This window comes from Meleagris gallopavo, chromosome 24 (assembly GCF_000146605.3).
Source record: "Meleagris gallopavo isolate NT-WF06-2002-E0010 breed Aviagen turkey brand Nicholas breeding stock chromosome 24, Turkey_5.1, whole genome shotgun sequence".
Classification (NCBI taxonomy): domain Eukaryota; kingdom Metazoa; phylum Chordata; class Aves; order Galliformes; family Phasianidae; genus Meleagris; species Meleagris gallopavo.
This window is the reverse complement of record NC_015034.2, coordinates 2,868,641-2,883,513: the sequence shown is the minus strand read 5'-3', so window position 1 is coordinate 2,883,513 and position 14,873 is coordinate 2,868,641. Positions and strand designations below refer to the sequence as shown.

At 49.6% G+C, this 14,873-nt stretch overlaps 2 protein-coding genes across 2 annotated transcripts in view; one reads left to right on the top strand and one right to left on the bottom strand.

Annotated features, from left to right (window-relative positions):
- Positions 1 to 517: 517 nt before the first annotated feature.
- On the top strand, positions 518 to 5,982 carry MTHFD2 (methylenetetrahydrofolate dehydrogenase (NADP+ dependent) 2, methenyltetrahydrofolate cyclohydrolase; the record flags this gene model as incomplete). The annotated part of the gene is made up of 7 exons (XM_003206271.3): positions 518 to 719; positions 1,617 to 1,739; positions 2,195 to 2,347; positions 2,429 to 2,536; positions 2,979 to 3,071; positions 4,050 to 4,175; positions 4,955 to 5,982. Coding segments are annotated over 7 exons (945 nt in total), but the record flags the coding sequence as incomplete, so codon positions are not given.
- Positions 5,983 to 6,118: 136 nt separating this feature from the next.
- The window catches only part of SLC4A5 (solute carrier family 4 member 5), a 28,141-nt gene continuing 19,386 nt past the window's right edge, over positions 6,119 to 14,873 (bottom strand). Inside the window, exons 17-27 of the mRNA XM_031556758.1 lie at positions 12,666 to 12,727; positions 12,188 to 12,388; positions 11,720 to 11,833; positions 10,944 to 11,105; positions 10,073 to 10,251; positions 9,918 to 9,990; positions 9,700 to 9,768; positions 9,006 to 9,179; positions 8,653 to 8,814; positions 8,336 to 8,403; positions 6,119 to 8,008 (exon numbers count right to left, since the gene is read on the bottom strand). Coding sequence (XP_031412618.1) covers positions 7,843 to 8,008; positions 8,336 to 8,403; positions 8,653 to 8,814; positions 9,006 to 9,179; positions 9,700 to 9,768; positions 9,918 to 9,990; positions 10,073 to 10,251; positions 10,944 to 11,105; positions 11,720 to 11,833; positions 12,188 to 12,388; positions 12,666 to 12,727 — 1,430 coding nt within the window. The 3' untranslated portion in view covers positions 6,119 to 7,842. The remainder of the gene's footprint in view (positions 8,009 to 8,335; positions 8,404 to 8,652; positions 8,815 to 9,005; positions 9,180 to 9,699; positions 9,769 to 9,917; positions 9,991 to 10,072; positions 10,252 to 10,943; positions 11,106 to 11,719; positions 11,834 to 12,187; positions 12,389 to 12,665; positions 12,728 to 14,873) is intronic.

The window sequence follows — 14,873 nt, the reverse complement described above, 5'->3', positions numbered from 1 at the left end:
GAGATGGGCAAAGCAGTGAGGTTGGAACTCAGACCGTGCTTGGAGGACTGACAGCTTTCTGGGATGCTGCTGGGGGATGGCTGTGCACGGCAGCTGTGTCCTGCAGCTTCGGGGTGGGCTGGAATTGTTTGGCACTTCCAGCAGTGCAAATTCCACTTACGTGGGATGAGTTTTGCCTCGCAGAGCAAAGCTGTCGTGCGTTAGAAAGGGCAGGGAGACCGACTGCCCCAAAGGGAAGCTGGCAGCGTGGCACACGTGCCAACAACAAACACGTGGGCTCCTGAACTCATTGAGTGCTTCCTCAGGCTGCAGGAATTGCTCTGTTCCTCCTCTGGCAGTTGGGCTGAAGACTGGAATATATTGCTTAACATAACGGGCAGAAAAAGAAAACAGGCTTACAGATGAAGGCTTGTACTGAGCTCAGATGAAAGAACTGTGTTTCCCCCGTCTCGTGTCTGTTTGCTGTGCTGATGTTGCACAAAGCTTGGATTTGTTGGCCCTAACACTGCTATGGTGATACTTCTCATACTGCAGAGATGATGCTGTTGTGATTTCTGGAAGGAAGCTGGCCCGGCAGATCAGACAAGAAGCCCGGCATGAAGTTGAACAGTGGGTAGCAGCTGGGAACAAGAGACCTCACCTCAGTGTGGTTCTGGTTGGTGAAAATCCTGCAAGTCACTCCTATGTGCTGAACAAAACCAAAGCGGCTGCTGATGTGGGTAAGTCTTGTGCTCTGCTCTGAAAAACTGGAGCAGAAAAACTCAAACAAACTGCTGCTTGTTGGCTTTTGCTGGGAGTCTTCTGCTGGATACTGGGGGAACGTTTAGGATGCATCCAGCCAACAGCTGTTTGTCTCAGCTGGATGGGCTTAGTGCAGAGTTTGCTCTGTCTGCGTTGGCTGCCTTCCTAGTAGCGCTGCAATGCAGTTCATAGGCACAGCTCACACGTGCATTATGCTGCTTGAATCCTCCAGGGCAACGTCAGGCTCTGCAGCTTGGATTTGTGGCCTTGGTGGGCTTATGTAAAGCACCAGCAGGGCTTTGGTTTGCCTTCTTTTAATCGACTGTTCAAGATGCGTTCATCATTCAGCGCAGTCATGTTGTGCTGTGACACTTTCAGTCTTGCAAGCTGAGATCCTACTTGGTTTCCCAAGTGTACTGCTGGAGAAAATGTGTTGAGAAAGGTCCGGGGCACACAGTGGTTTAATTCCATGCTGGGTTCTATGCTGCTGAAACCTTTAGAGCTGAGATTTCGGTCTGACATCCCTTTCCAGCTGAAGTGAAAAGGTCCACAGGAGCTGCAATTGCATTTGCATCATAACATGTTTCTGTGTGGTTCCTCCAAGCCCTCCACACTTTTGGAGGATGTCTGCTTTCAACTAGTCTTTCCCAGGGATGGCTGCACAGACAGACAAATGGTCTTAAATCATGACTTGCAAGACGTGTGAAGGTCTGCAGCCTGGAAGGCGGCCACTGTTGTATGAAGCATAGGATTCTTGATGTGCCTGTATCAGATTTTGTGTAGAATTTAAACCAGGCAGCTCGAATTAGCATGGATTAGGGAAGCTGCTGTCCCACTTGTGTACGTGCCACTCTCTAATGCAGCACTTTGCACAGGAATCAGCAGTGAAACAATCCTCAAGCCAGCTTCAATTACTGAGGAGGAGCTACTGGATTTGATCAGCAAACTAAATAACGATGCCAACGTGGATGGCCTGTTAGTGCAGCTTCCTTTACCTGGTGAGTAGCTAGGTCTCAATCTGCTTCATTTTTTGCATTAAACTGTTACGAGTTTATGTGCCAGGAGTTGTAGCTCGGGAGTCCTCCTGTGACGTGACAAATGGCACTGTGCCACGAGGCAAGCTTAAAGATAACTCTGCTCCATCATACAGCTGCCTGTAAGTTGCTGGGGGCAGTGGAAATCTAATCTTTGTTTGTGGTATCAGCTTCATGCACCAGGAGCTTAAACTTGGCTGTAAAGCTGCAGTTGTCTAAAAATATCCATGCTCCATTAGCAGCAGTGTAGTCCCCAAGTGGTCCCAGTCCCCTTCTGCTGGGAGCTGTGAGCTTTGAGCTTGCTGGAAGCTTGGAATAGCTTCAGGCCCCCAAACTGTGATGATTCTGAGGGACTGGTGCAGTGGGTCAGGATTTTTGGCTGATCCTTTGCTTTTTTTTTTTTCTCTTCTCTTTTCCAGAACACATTGATGAGCGGAAGATTTGCAATGCTGTGACTCCAGACAAAGATGTTGATGGCTTTCATGTGATAAACGTGGGGCGCATGTGCCTGGACCAGTACTCCATGCTGCCAGCCACCCCGTGGGGGGTGTGGGAGATCATAAAGAGAACAGGTAAGCTGCTGCAATATTTGGCTGCTGTTTGGTCCAGCTCCAGCTTGTATTTGTCTTAAAACTCTGTTTTGTCTACTTCAGGCATCCCAACATTGGGTAAGAATGTGGTGGTGGCTGGCCGGTCGAAGAATGTGGGGATGCCCATTGCCATGTTGCTGCACACAGATGGCAGGCACGAGCGCCCAGGAGGTAGGAGCTTGTTGGTCTCAGAGCCTGTGTACCAGGCAGCTGTGGGAGGAAGCCCACTACCTGTCCCACAATCCTTGCCAGGCTCTTAAACCAGCTCCAGGCCTGCTCTGGGGGCTGTAACATACCTCATATGCTGTGGTGGAGGCTGGGGAGTTAACTCTGCACACAGGGAATCACTTCAGAGCCTTCTTCAGTTAGTCCTTCTTTACCAGATCTGGGTTCTGTGCTGCTAAAACCCTCTTTGGAGCTGAGATTTCAGTCTGACGTCCCATTCCAGCTGAAGTGAAAAGGTCCACAGGAGGGTGCTGACTTTGTAGGCAGCTCCTAGTGGTTTGTCATCAAGCTCTTGTATTTCTGATACTTTCCCAGGTGGTTTGAAGGTGGAGGGTTAGAGAAGTTGCCATACATGTGAGTAAAATGCTTCGTGTAACTCCACTTGCAGGTGATGCCACAGTCACAATATCACACCGTTATACTCCCAAGGAGCAGCTGAAACAACACACGATCCGTGCTGACATCGTGGTAGCAGCAGCAGGTAAGACTGAACTGCCAGTGCAGGTGATGTGCACAGAGGCAGTGCAGCTTGTGTGGTGTTTCTGATGGGAATTTCTCCTTAGTCCTGTTGGTCTGTGTCCCAAGGCCTCCCTGCCTGAAGCAGCTCTGGCAATGTAGGAGAATCTGACACCCTTATAACTGCTGCAGGCAAGGATGGGCTGTTTAAAACAGGCAGTTAATCCTGCGATAAAGCCTAGGGCAGACTTAATAGAGCTATTTGTAGCTCTTGGAAATGCAAAATGACACCTGGCAGGAGGACTTGGTGTGCTAGCAAGCACCTGATCAGACCTAGAGAACAGCTAACAGAGCCTGTTATACAGCCTCTGTTATTTGTACAGACATTCCGTGCTTATGGGGAGAGAAAAATACTGAGACAGCATCTACTTACAGGAGATGTTGAGAATGCTGGAGCACATTTGCAGTACCCTCTTCAGAGCACAAGAGGTCCCACACGTACATGTGCTCTTCTCTGGGCAGTGCCCTTGGTGTGGGGATGGCTCATTAGCGGAAGAATTGACTTGGGGTGTCCATGCCTGGCAACAGAAGCTTGGTGAGAGAGAAATGTGGGTTAGAAATCGGGCGTAAGGAGATGTAAGGTATGGGTAGGATTAGAAGCAGTGTCAGTGGTGAAGGCAGCACTGTGTAACCATAGATGTTAAAATTTCAAATTGGAGAGCTCTTTGGCTGCAGCTTCTTTGCCAGACCTCTTTCTCGAGGTGGATTCCAGTTCCTTCTATTCTGAGGTTATAAATAAATCAGTCAAACCCCTGATTTCTGGGTGAGCTGAACATCTCAAGGAGTAGTTCTGGAACATGTCTCTGACAAATGCATTGGTGAGGCAGGAAAAAAAGCCCAGGTGGGTCAAAACGAACTGGGCTGTGCAGTGAGAAGATGGGGGTGATGGGAGACAGGGAGCTGCTTAGCACCACTGTGAGCTTATGGGTCTGTTCTCTTGCAGGTATTCCTAATCTGATCACAGCTGACATGATCAAAGAAGGAGCTGCAGTTATCGATGTGGGGATAACTAGAGTGCAGGATCCTATCACTGCCAAATCAAGGCTGGTTGGGGATGTGGATTTTGAAGGTATATTAAAAAAAAAAAAGGCTCTGGCATCTCATACTTTTGAGTATTAAACATCTAGCTGAGAAGTGGGGAGAAAGTCCTGATTTGTGCAGTGGAACAGATGCATATCAATCCTGAAGTTCTTTCTTTTGCATTCAGTTTTATAAGAGGATAAGGGAGCAACTTTGCTCTAATATTCTATGGGAACATATAGAGGACACTGACTCTGAATCTAAGGCAGCTGGGGTGCTTTGCCTCTACTCCAGTTTATAGCCCACACTCCTGCTTTTAAACTCTGCCCCCCCAAGCAAACCAAAAGCATGTAGAGCTTCCCTTTTGGCTTGCTGTCTCCTGGCCTTGCTCACCATTTAGCTGCAACAGTGCAGGCCCCACATGTCCTTGTGCCCAGCAAAAAGTACTGGAACCTTCTCCTGCAAGAAAGAGGGCAAACACTCACTGTTACTTCATTGGACCCTTTCTCAAAAACATGCATCAGGCCTGAATCTGGTCTCATACTCAGTGTGTGTTGTATAAATCTGGTTAATTAGACCTTGCTTTTTTTTACCCAGCTTAGGCTCTGATGTGAGTTTGGGGATGTCAGAATATGATGTGCTGTGTGCTGCCCTGGCCAAAGGGGGCAAACATCTAAATTAAAAGACCAATATGTATGTATTTTTTAACTAATAGTCATGAAGGAATTCAACACTATTAGGTTGGTTACAGTTTCATGCTGACCAGCTGGCTTGATAAACCCTGCTGCCCTTGACTTGCATGGTGAGCTCTCTCTGTCCTTCCTGCAGGGGTGAAGAAGAAAGCCAGTTACATCACTCCTGTCCCTGGGGGAGTTGGGCCCATGACAGTTGCCATGCTGATGAAGAACACCATCATTGCTGCCAAAAAGCTGTTGAAACCCAAAGCACTGGAAGCCTTAACTGCTTAACACAGGACTCTTTTTAGCTCTGAAAACAACATTCCAAGATGACTCCTAGACAGGCCGATAGAAAATGCAATACTTTATTTATTGTACAGAGGTGGTATTTACTATTCTGAGGTCATAGATATTTATTTGAAGCTGAAGCATATGCATATTAGCTGTAATAAGGCATATGCATCTACACTCCTGGCCTACAGCTGCTTTTTAAACCAGCACTTCTCTAACGGAGCCAGCCTTGCAGGCTGTTGCTCTTGCAGGGACTGAGCAGCAGTGGAGACCCTCTGGGTGTGCAGAGCTTGCTGCAGTGTTAGCAGTCCTGGGGGGAGTGGAGTGGAGTGTGCTCCACAGTGCAAAACGAATGGCCTTTGTGGTTTTGTTCTCACAAATGCTCAGTCAGCTCAGACTTTGCTCGGAAGTGTTTAACTCTGTGATGGGTGTTCAATTGGAGTTGAGCTCTTCTGTAGAAGCAGCAACTGGAAAAAGCCATGTTCTCAGCCCGGATGGGGCTCTGGGCAGTGGTAGATCTGATGTACCATGTTCATAGTGTGCAGCTAAGCTTTTTTGTTTGTTTTTTTTCTTGTTTGTATGATGACTTTTTAAAACTTTTTCTTCAACCAAAGAACAATGGAAGGCTGTTGGTGTCTATATTGGGTACATGGGGAGCTTCCTGGACATAGCATGAAAGGAGGAAGGACTGAGTGGGGCAGACTCTGAATAAAGTAGGGTGGGGGAATGCTGCTTGATTCCTAGAATTACTGCTCAGCAAGTTCTGTACTTCCCTGATAAGTTACCACACTTATACTATGAGCTCCCTGTGCTCTCAGAGTAGGGATGGCTCAACCTTTCTCTATGAGTTTGACCAAAATGCAACTGCACCATGGCTCTGAATTGAGACAGCCACAGCTGATAGTAGAAGAGCAAACAAAGTCCTAATTATTTTCTCTTTAAAGTTACCTTTACCTGTGGTCACGTATCCCTGGGAAGATTGATCCCACCTTTCTGGGTGCAGGCAAGCTTTGCTGCTGAGCTGAAGGTCTTTTGCCATACAGGAGCTGCAGTCACCTGCAAAGTCACCTTTAATTGCTCTTCCCTGGAGGGGAAGATGCTTATACAAATGTTAACCAGGGAGCACCTGGAAAGGGAAGCTGAAGTTCAAAATGGCTGAGGCTGCACCAGAAACACAGTGAGAGCTGAGACTAATTTAAGTGAGATTTATTGGATTGTATCACTGGTAAATACAAAATGGCTAAAAGTAGTACTGTAACGGGGCTGGCAAATCTGTGATGCTCCAGTATTTCATATACAAAAAGTATAAACCGTGTGTGAGACTTGCAAAATGGATAAATCAAAACAAGCTGTGTTCTAGAAGGATCTGAGCTGAGGCTTCAACTGTGCCCTATGGACCAGCCCCCAGAGTCCATGAAGCCTTTCCAGGGCTGCTGTGTAGTAGAGCTGGCATAGTGGATAAAGCAAATTAACCATGGTGGAGTGATTACAAGCAGAAACCTACCTGTGCCATGCTTCAGCTACCACACATGAGATTGGTACAAAATACTAAAAAACAGACACAGTGCACCCAAGCTGAAATAGCTCGTAATGTTAACGTCAAGCTAAAGTGGTGACTGGAGTAATGCTGTCTTATTAAGCTCACCACGGTTCCACAGGTGTTCTTGAACCAGAAAAACACTGCTATAAACACAAAACTGCATTCAAGTCCTTCTGTTTGACTTGACTATTTACAAAGAACTGGGCTGTCCCACGTGGAGGTTCAGACCAGGTGCAATATTTAGTCAGTGTCCCAGGAACTGCTGGCTGGCACGAGCACAGAGCTCCTATAAATACCAGGTAGGCTGTTTCTGCCTGGGGGAAGACAGAGGGCTTTTTGCAGCCTTAACATAGAGCCAGAAAAAGCCCCATCCTGGGGTTACGTGGGTGATGTTTGCTGTTAAACCGTGTGTGTGTAATGGGGGTGGAGGAGCTCGAGGAGGTGCAGACTCCCTTGTCCAGGAGCTGGGAGGCTCCTTGGTGCGTTTGGGGGGAGGAGAAGGTGCAGGAAGGGCCTGGCACGTCAGGTCCTGGCAGAGTGCAGCAATAGGGCTCCTGCCCCATTACTGGCTGGGATTTTGGGACCCAGCACTGCAGGTCCTACTTTGGCCCTGGGAAACCTGCGCTTTGCTGGGGGCAGTGACATGGGGTCAGGCATGGCCGTGGCTCAGCTCTGCTGCCCAATTCCTTATGGAAACCATTCCCAGTTCTCTGCAGCAGTGATCAAGCTCTGTTCCTTACTGCTGCCCCCATGCGCACACCCACCTCAGGCGCTCCAGCTCCTGAGCTTTCCCTCCTCCTGCCCGTCCTCAGTCTCCAACACATCCTCATCCCCTGCTATGCCTCCGTGCTGAGCCCCCCTGGGCAGGAGAACCCCTCCCGCTACAGCAGAAGGACCCTGATGGGATGGCTGGGACATTCCCCAGCACCACCCCCAGCTGCCTTCGGTTTCTCCAGCCCAGCAGTGGTGCAGAGGCCAAAAATGCTCATTTCCACATTTTGAGCCCCGTTTTGCCATCAGCGCCGGTGCCTTCGCCCAACAGAAAGGGAGGAAATGTGACAGCGCTAAGAACTACAGGAGCAGCAGCCTCGGGGGCCAACGCTCTCCTCAGTCTCATGTAGAAAAATATGTCCAATTTGCTTTATATATATATATGAATATATAAATATCTATATATATATATAAATTAGAGGAAGCACTGCAGGGAACTATAGCGTGGTCTCACTGCCCATGTCCCGCGGTGCCTTTTCGGTGTCCGTGTCCTCATAGTCTGACTCCATCTCTATCTTCACCTGGGGCACAGCACAGATGGGGCTTCGGGAGTAATTAAATGCAGGAGATGATGGGCATGAAATCTTCAGGTGGAGTGTAATGCTGCAGAGGAGGAGGAGGGGGATGTGGAGGTGAGCACAGTGCCCACCTGCTCCCCAAATAGGCCAGAACTCCCCCACGGAAGGGCTCCAGCTGTTGCTACTACTGGGAAAAAATAGTTGAAAAGTCATAAAGGATGCTGTGAAAATATACTTCGGCATTTCAAAATTGCCCAAAGACTGATGGGAACTGGCTCAAGGTAGTGGCAAAAGTGATGCTCAGTGGGAAACATTGACTGCTGGACCTGGAAATGTTTCATGCTGTGGATGGGGGAACCTCTCAGGATGGGGCAATATGAGGCTGAGTGTTGGAGCTGTGGGTGCTGCTCACCTGCGATCCATGTCAGAACCATTCGGGGAGGAGTCAGAACGCAGAGCTCCAGGTGGGGGACCTCTTTCCTGGGAAGGACACGGAGGTGAAACACTCCCAGCTGAGAAAGGAGACCCCCTAGAAACCCACTCCCCTCTGTCCCAGCTGAGCCTAACAGTGTGCCAACATGCTTTTGGAACGAGATGTGGCCAAATTGCACTCATCTGTGCTTTTAAACCCAAAAACCTCCCCAGCCCTGGGGGATTCAGTGGAACCCTTCCCCTCCCCATGGTGTCTGTGCTGCCCCAACCTTCCCCCACACCTCCTCAGCTGCACACCTCCTCGTCACTGCTGCTGTCCCCTTTGTTGCCCTTTTTCTTCTTCTTCTTGTCATCTTCCTTCTTCTTCTCCTTCTCAGGGATGATGTTGTCAATCCAGGCCAGATCATGCTGGGAGAAGACAAAGTCCAGCAGTCGTCGCACCAGGATCAGGGCTAAAATCTGAGAGGGAGGGATGGGAGAGTGAGGACTGGGGGCCACCACTTGCCGAGATTTGCTTCAACCCCAACATCTTGCAGGCAAGGCTGCAATAAGGGCGATGCATATGGGAAATCAGAAAGTCAGTGTGGGTTTTTTTTGCAATAGAACACGAGCAAAAACCGCCTGGGAAATGCTGCAGTGCTGAGCCTTACCATGACAGGGAATATGATGGCAGCCACGGTGGATTTGAGGATCCAGAGCACGGCCAGGCAGATGATCTGTACCAGTGTGAAGAGGTGGATGCGGCGCAGCGGAACGTGCCGTAGGAAGACGTAGTCGGGCTGGTGCTTGGCTGGCATGAGGAAGAGCTTGCAGCGGTCCCAGAACTGGTGTGGGATGAAGGCTGATGTGAGCCATCAGCCCCACTGCCCGCCATGCAGGCTCCCAGTTGCCCTTTTCTTGTGCCACAAGTGGGGCAGCTGGGACTCTGTGATGTTTCACAGAGGGGTTTGGATATTTGCTGCTCCACGTGGCTGGAAATGCTGGGGATGGACAAAGTTCTGGGGTCCAAAATCCTCATCTTTGAGGAGGTGTAGAGAGGAAGGAGTTGGACTCTGCTCCCAAGTAACAGCATTAGAAAGAGAAGTGATGGCCTTAAGTTGTGCCAGGCGAAGTTCAGGTTGGATACGAGGACAAATTTCCTCTCCAAAAAACTGACACAGCTGCCCAGGGGGGTGGTGGGGTCACCATCCCTGGAGGTGTTCTGGAACCATGGAGATGTGGCAGTGAGGGATGTGGTCAGTGGGGATGCTGGGTTGGGGATCTTCCAACCATGATGATTCTGCGATTCTCTGATTTCTGCTCGAGTGCGGGGCCCTTTTGTGGCAGGAGAGGAGGAGTGCTCACCTGGATGCCGTTCAGCGACGCGACGCCCATGTACAGAAAGACGCCGTACAGCACCGGCATGGGGATGTACTGGGGACATGGAAAAACACCGCCCTTACCCCAAGGAAGGCAGCATCTCACTCCTGGGGAGGGGGACAAATGCTGGGGGATGAAGGGGGGGAAAAAAATCCACCCCAACCACCTGCAGAGCAGGGATGAGGCAGTGGGGGATGTTTTACCTTCAGAATCGGGGCCAGGAAGACAGAAATCCCTGTGAGCACGAAGACGATGATGCCCGTCACCCTCTGCTCCCTGGGGTGGGGAAAGAGGGGGGTGAGGCTGTGCTGATGGGTTCCCATAACACTGGGGCAGAGCACGGCTGAGCCCCCCTCACCTGACCCCCAGGAACTGGGGCTGCTCCCCCGGAGCGCTGGTCTCTGTCTCCATCTTCAAGCTGTCGATGTGGGCGATGGAGATGACGGTGGCTGCCACGTACCAGGGCAGCCCCATGAAGGAGCACACTGCCATGAGGATGCCCACCCAGAAGAGGTCCAGGTGGTAGCCTGCTGCTTTCTGCAACACAGTGCAGGGAGTCATAGGGGGGAGTGGGGAGGTCCCTCTGTACACCACAGGGCCCAGCAAGACAGAGATTTCCCCTGGCAACACTTCACAACCCATGAAGTGCCCTGCATTACCCCTGGATTGAGCACCCTTCTTTGGACTGGAGCTCTTTCACATCTTTATCAGTGACACTGACAGTAGGATTGAGTGCACCCTCAGCAGGTTTGGAGATGACACCAACCTGAGTGGGTGCAGCTGACACAATAAAAGGGAGGAATGGCATCCTGGTGGACCTGGTCAGGCTTGAGAAGTTGGCCCATGGGAACTTAATGAGGTTCAGTACGGCCAAGTGCAAGAGGGGAGATTTAGATTAGATGTCAGGGGGAAATTTTTCACCGAGAGGACATTGAGGCCATGGCACTGCTGCCCAGAGTGGTGATGATCCATTCCATGTTGTACGGGGCTGTGGGCAGCCTGATCTGGTGCTTGATTTAGTGGTTGGGAACCTTGCACTAGGCAGGCCGGTCGGAGCCAAATGATCTTTGAGGTTCCTTCCAACCAAAGACATTCTATTGCTCTATGACAGGGCTCTGAGCTGGGATCTGTTCATTGCAGGAGAGATGGACCAGATGATCCTTAAGGGGTCCCTTGCAACTCAAATTCCATGATTCTACGATCCCATGTGAGGGTGCATCCCGACTCACCCGCAGCTTGTGCTCCTTCCTGTTGACGATGACGGCTGTGATCTGCTGGTCCATGAAGATGAGGATGGTGACGAGCAGGGCAGGCAGCGCGCTGGCCAGGTACACCCACCATGGGTTCTTCCCAAAGGGAAAGACAAACCACCCTCGGTCCACACGCGTGGGCTGGAGGGAGAGAGCAGTTTACATGCCAATGCCGAGAAGAATCCTAAGCTTGGAAATTTTGGCAAGCCCCACATCACCTCACACCCCATTCCTTGTGAGCATCACTTTATCCCATGTTCACCACCCCTATAGCCACGTGTTGCAGCCCCAAATACTCCCCAGATGCTCATCTGGACCGAGCTGCCCTCGCACAGCTTTCCCACACCACTGATGGGGAAGAGATGTTTTCAGCAACACTTCCAGAAAGGGATTAATTGCTTTTTACCTTAAAGTCAGTAGGCACTTGGAGCTTTGGGGTGTTCAGTCCGAAAAGCACATCCAGCCCCACAAACATTAGTATGGACATAAAGATAGAGAAATCGCTAATGAGCTTACGGAGCTGCCGGAGTGAGAGGTGGGAAGAACAGAGAGAGGGGACAGGAAAGAAAAAGAAGGAAGAAAAGTCACAGAATTAGAATATTCCTCCAGAAACGCCAAGCAGTGTTTCAGAAGGCACTCAGACTCCGCGTTTTTTGCCCCAAAAAGAAGAAGGGGACCACCATGTCCCCCCAATAGCACCGAGAAGCTGAAGGGAGAGCGGTGGAGAGGCACAGACCACAGCGGTGCAGCCAAACCTTGATGATACTGGGGATGTGCAGCTTCGGGGTATCCAGGCCAAAACAGGCATCCACACCACAAAACAGCAGGATGGAGAAGACATTGGAAAAGTCAGCAATGAAGGCCCTGACCTGGAGGCAGGTGGGAAATGGGGGCAGAAAAGGCAATTAATGGGATGGAGGAATTTGCTCCTGTGTCTGATGCTTCCCCTTGGCGTTCCAGCTCTGCACACGGATGGGCATAATTCACCAAAAGCATTTTTCCCCCTTTTGCATCTCATGGCATTGGGATATCCAGCACACAAGAGCCCAAGCAGCATCTGGAAGCTCGGAGAGGATTATCCTTATGATACCAACATCTCCTTTTCTTGTAAAAGAGAAACACAGATTCATTTTCTCACCCAGCAAGAAGACCAGCAGCTCCCATTTTTCCCACCTTTGGGAAAGATTGGGGCAAAATCCTGCAGACGTCGGTGCTGTTCTTACCTTGGTGGGGAAGTAGCGGCTGAATTTGAACTTCTTCAAGGTGAGCGTCATGGAGTAGGTCCCAAAGAAGAGGATGAAGGACATGAGGGCCAGGTCGGGCACGAATTTACAGGATTTCCCCACTAAGCTGCCACCGTACTTGAGACATTCCTTCTTACTCAGTTGAGTCCAATCCAGAGCTGTGAGGTTAATAGCATTGTACTGGGGAGAACCCCCCCCCAAAAAAAAGAAGAGTCAAAATTAGTGTTAAGCAATGGTAGTGTACAAGGAAGGGCATTTCCAATGGGAGCTGCTCCAACCCCATAACCATGGGAAGACCCCAGAGATGCCATTAATTTGTGCTAAAAGGTGGGGATTTGGTGCTGCCGAATCAAACCGTGAGCCCAAATCGTTGCAAAGCGTTTCCCCAAACCTCAACCTCATCCCTCAGTGCAGCCATGGCACACCTCCCCCCATGGGAGCACACAACCCCGCTTACCAGAGACACGTTAGTGGTGTTTGGTGCTACTGGAACTGAAGCATCGAACAGTGTCATGTTGGCTGCAGGAAAGAAGTTTGTTATTAAGGTTCTTGGCTAACAGAGAGGTTCCTGCATTAAAAATTGGCCAGGCTCCATGCAGAGAAGCATGGCTCAGCCTGGACCGGGGGGATGTAAAAGCAAATGTGGGGCCAAGCACATCCTCTGAAGCCCCGTGCAGCGGTCGACACCCAAAGGCTGACCAAGGTTTGGGGAGCACACCCTGTTTCTAACCCCACAGTAACTTCTCCCTGATTAATCCCATGCACTCCCCCTGGAGCCACCTGAGTCGGAGATGCAATCCAAAGGGTGGAGGGGGGGAAAATAAAGACCAAGAAAGCCGCCTGTCCATTTTGGAGAGGTGGCGCCCAGTAACGCCCAATTTGTTGGCATAGCTTGGCATTATTTTATGTGTGTATGTATATATATATATATATATATTATTTTTTTTTAGGGAGGCGTTTTTGTGGCTCACTGCAAAGCAATCAGTAAAAGGCAACCTGCTGGGTTCTCCTCTCTAACCGTGGCACCTTCTCCTCCAGCACAAAGAGAGGTTCCGCTCTTCGGGCGACGCAGCTCCGTGGTGTCGGGAGCTCCTCGTGCTGCACTACATGGGGTCTGGGATTGCTCTCCCCCCTAATCCCTGGGGTCCATCCTCTTCCTGTGGTCAGGTGGGAGTTCGGCTGCTCCACCTTGCTGCAGCCTTCCCGGGTGCAGAGAATTAATGAAGGAGAAGCAATTGCTGGGTTAGAAGCAGAGACGCTGGGGGCTGCTGGAACCAGGCTCCAGGAAGCAGTGCTGGCAAACCCAGCCCTCTTTACAGCATTAAAACATTTTTTTGTTGTTGTTGTTATCATTATTGTTTCCCTCCATAACCTTTTGCTTTTCCAGAAATCAGATTTTTTTCTTTTTTTATTACTTCTACAACACAAAGAGTGGTGTAGCATTGGCAGTATCTTACATGGGAACCTGTGAAGGCTCTACATAAACCCTTCTATTGGAGCAGAGAGAAAAGTAAAATACATGAAAAAAAAAATAACAACAAAAGCCCCATGGGGGGGTACGAGTATCAAATATTAAAAGAGCTTTAATATTTAGAAGGCGATACTCACTTGAGATTGAAATCAGCCCAAATTGATGTGTGCAGCAGAGACAAATATGGTACAAATCAGTTATAATAATAAAAAATCAGAACTATTTAAAAAAAAAAAAGAGGAAGAAGAAGAAAAAAAAGAAGAGCATGGAGGGGAGAATAAACACAACTTCTCAACATCTAGAGGAATGGAAAATCCATTATTGCTTTGGTGCCCAGGGCAGCAAAGGTGAGGAAGAAGGGCCGAATTGCCCAGAGGTTGGAGGCTTGGGGGTGTAGATGGCTCTTGGTGCCAACAGTGGGGCTTGCTCTGGGCAGAGGCTGGGGTGGGGGCTCTGGAAGGGAGAGATCTCTTTGAGGTTGGGATGTTTCAGCCCTGGGGTTGCACTTGGGCTAAGCTGGCCAACACTGGGAGAGTCTGGATTCCAAAAGGACAAGTGCCATCGCTGGGAGCTTCCATCCAAAACCCGATGCGATCGAGTCGTTCAGTGCACGATGAGTAAATGGGAATTAAGTCAAAAGAACAACAAGCACAAAACCCAACCAAACAAGGGAATGAATGCTATTTCCATCATAGCATGTCAGATCTCATCTGGAAGCGATGGACGCACTGGGGCAGGTTGTATGGCAGGTGTTGGAAGCTTTTGTTTCTTTGCTGTCACCCCTCTTTTTCTCATCCACCTGCAGCTGATATGTCCCACAGATTGTTTGCTTTTCTACTTTTTAAATAAATTTGGCCCTTTGAGAGAAGGTGGTCGCTGGCATTAGCCCCAAACTGGGAACATCACTGGGAGCGTTTGAACGGCATGATGTGGATTTGGGATCACTGCACACCTATCCAGGAGCAAATAGAGGTATTGGTGACAAAAAACAGCATTTTTAGGGCAACTCTGAATTATAGTCCTCTTCACCATCAGAGAAAGCTATGTCTGGAAAATGTCTTTGCTTCACTTCCCCCAAAGCATAGCTTGTTTTGATAAGAAATGGCAGCTTCTTCCTCTTAGTAGAAACTGGATCAAAACCAGAGCAGATGCCAAAAGAGTGTCTGCTCAGAGCCTTGTGGCCTCTTTTTTTTT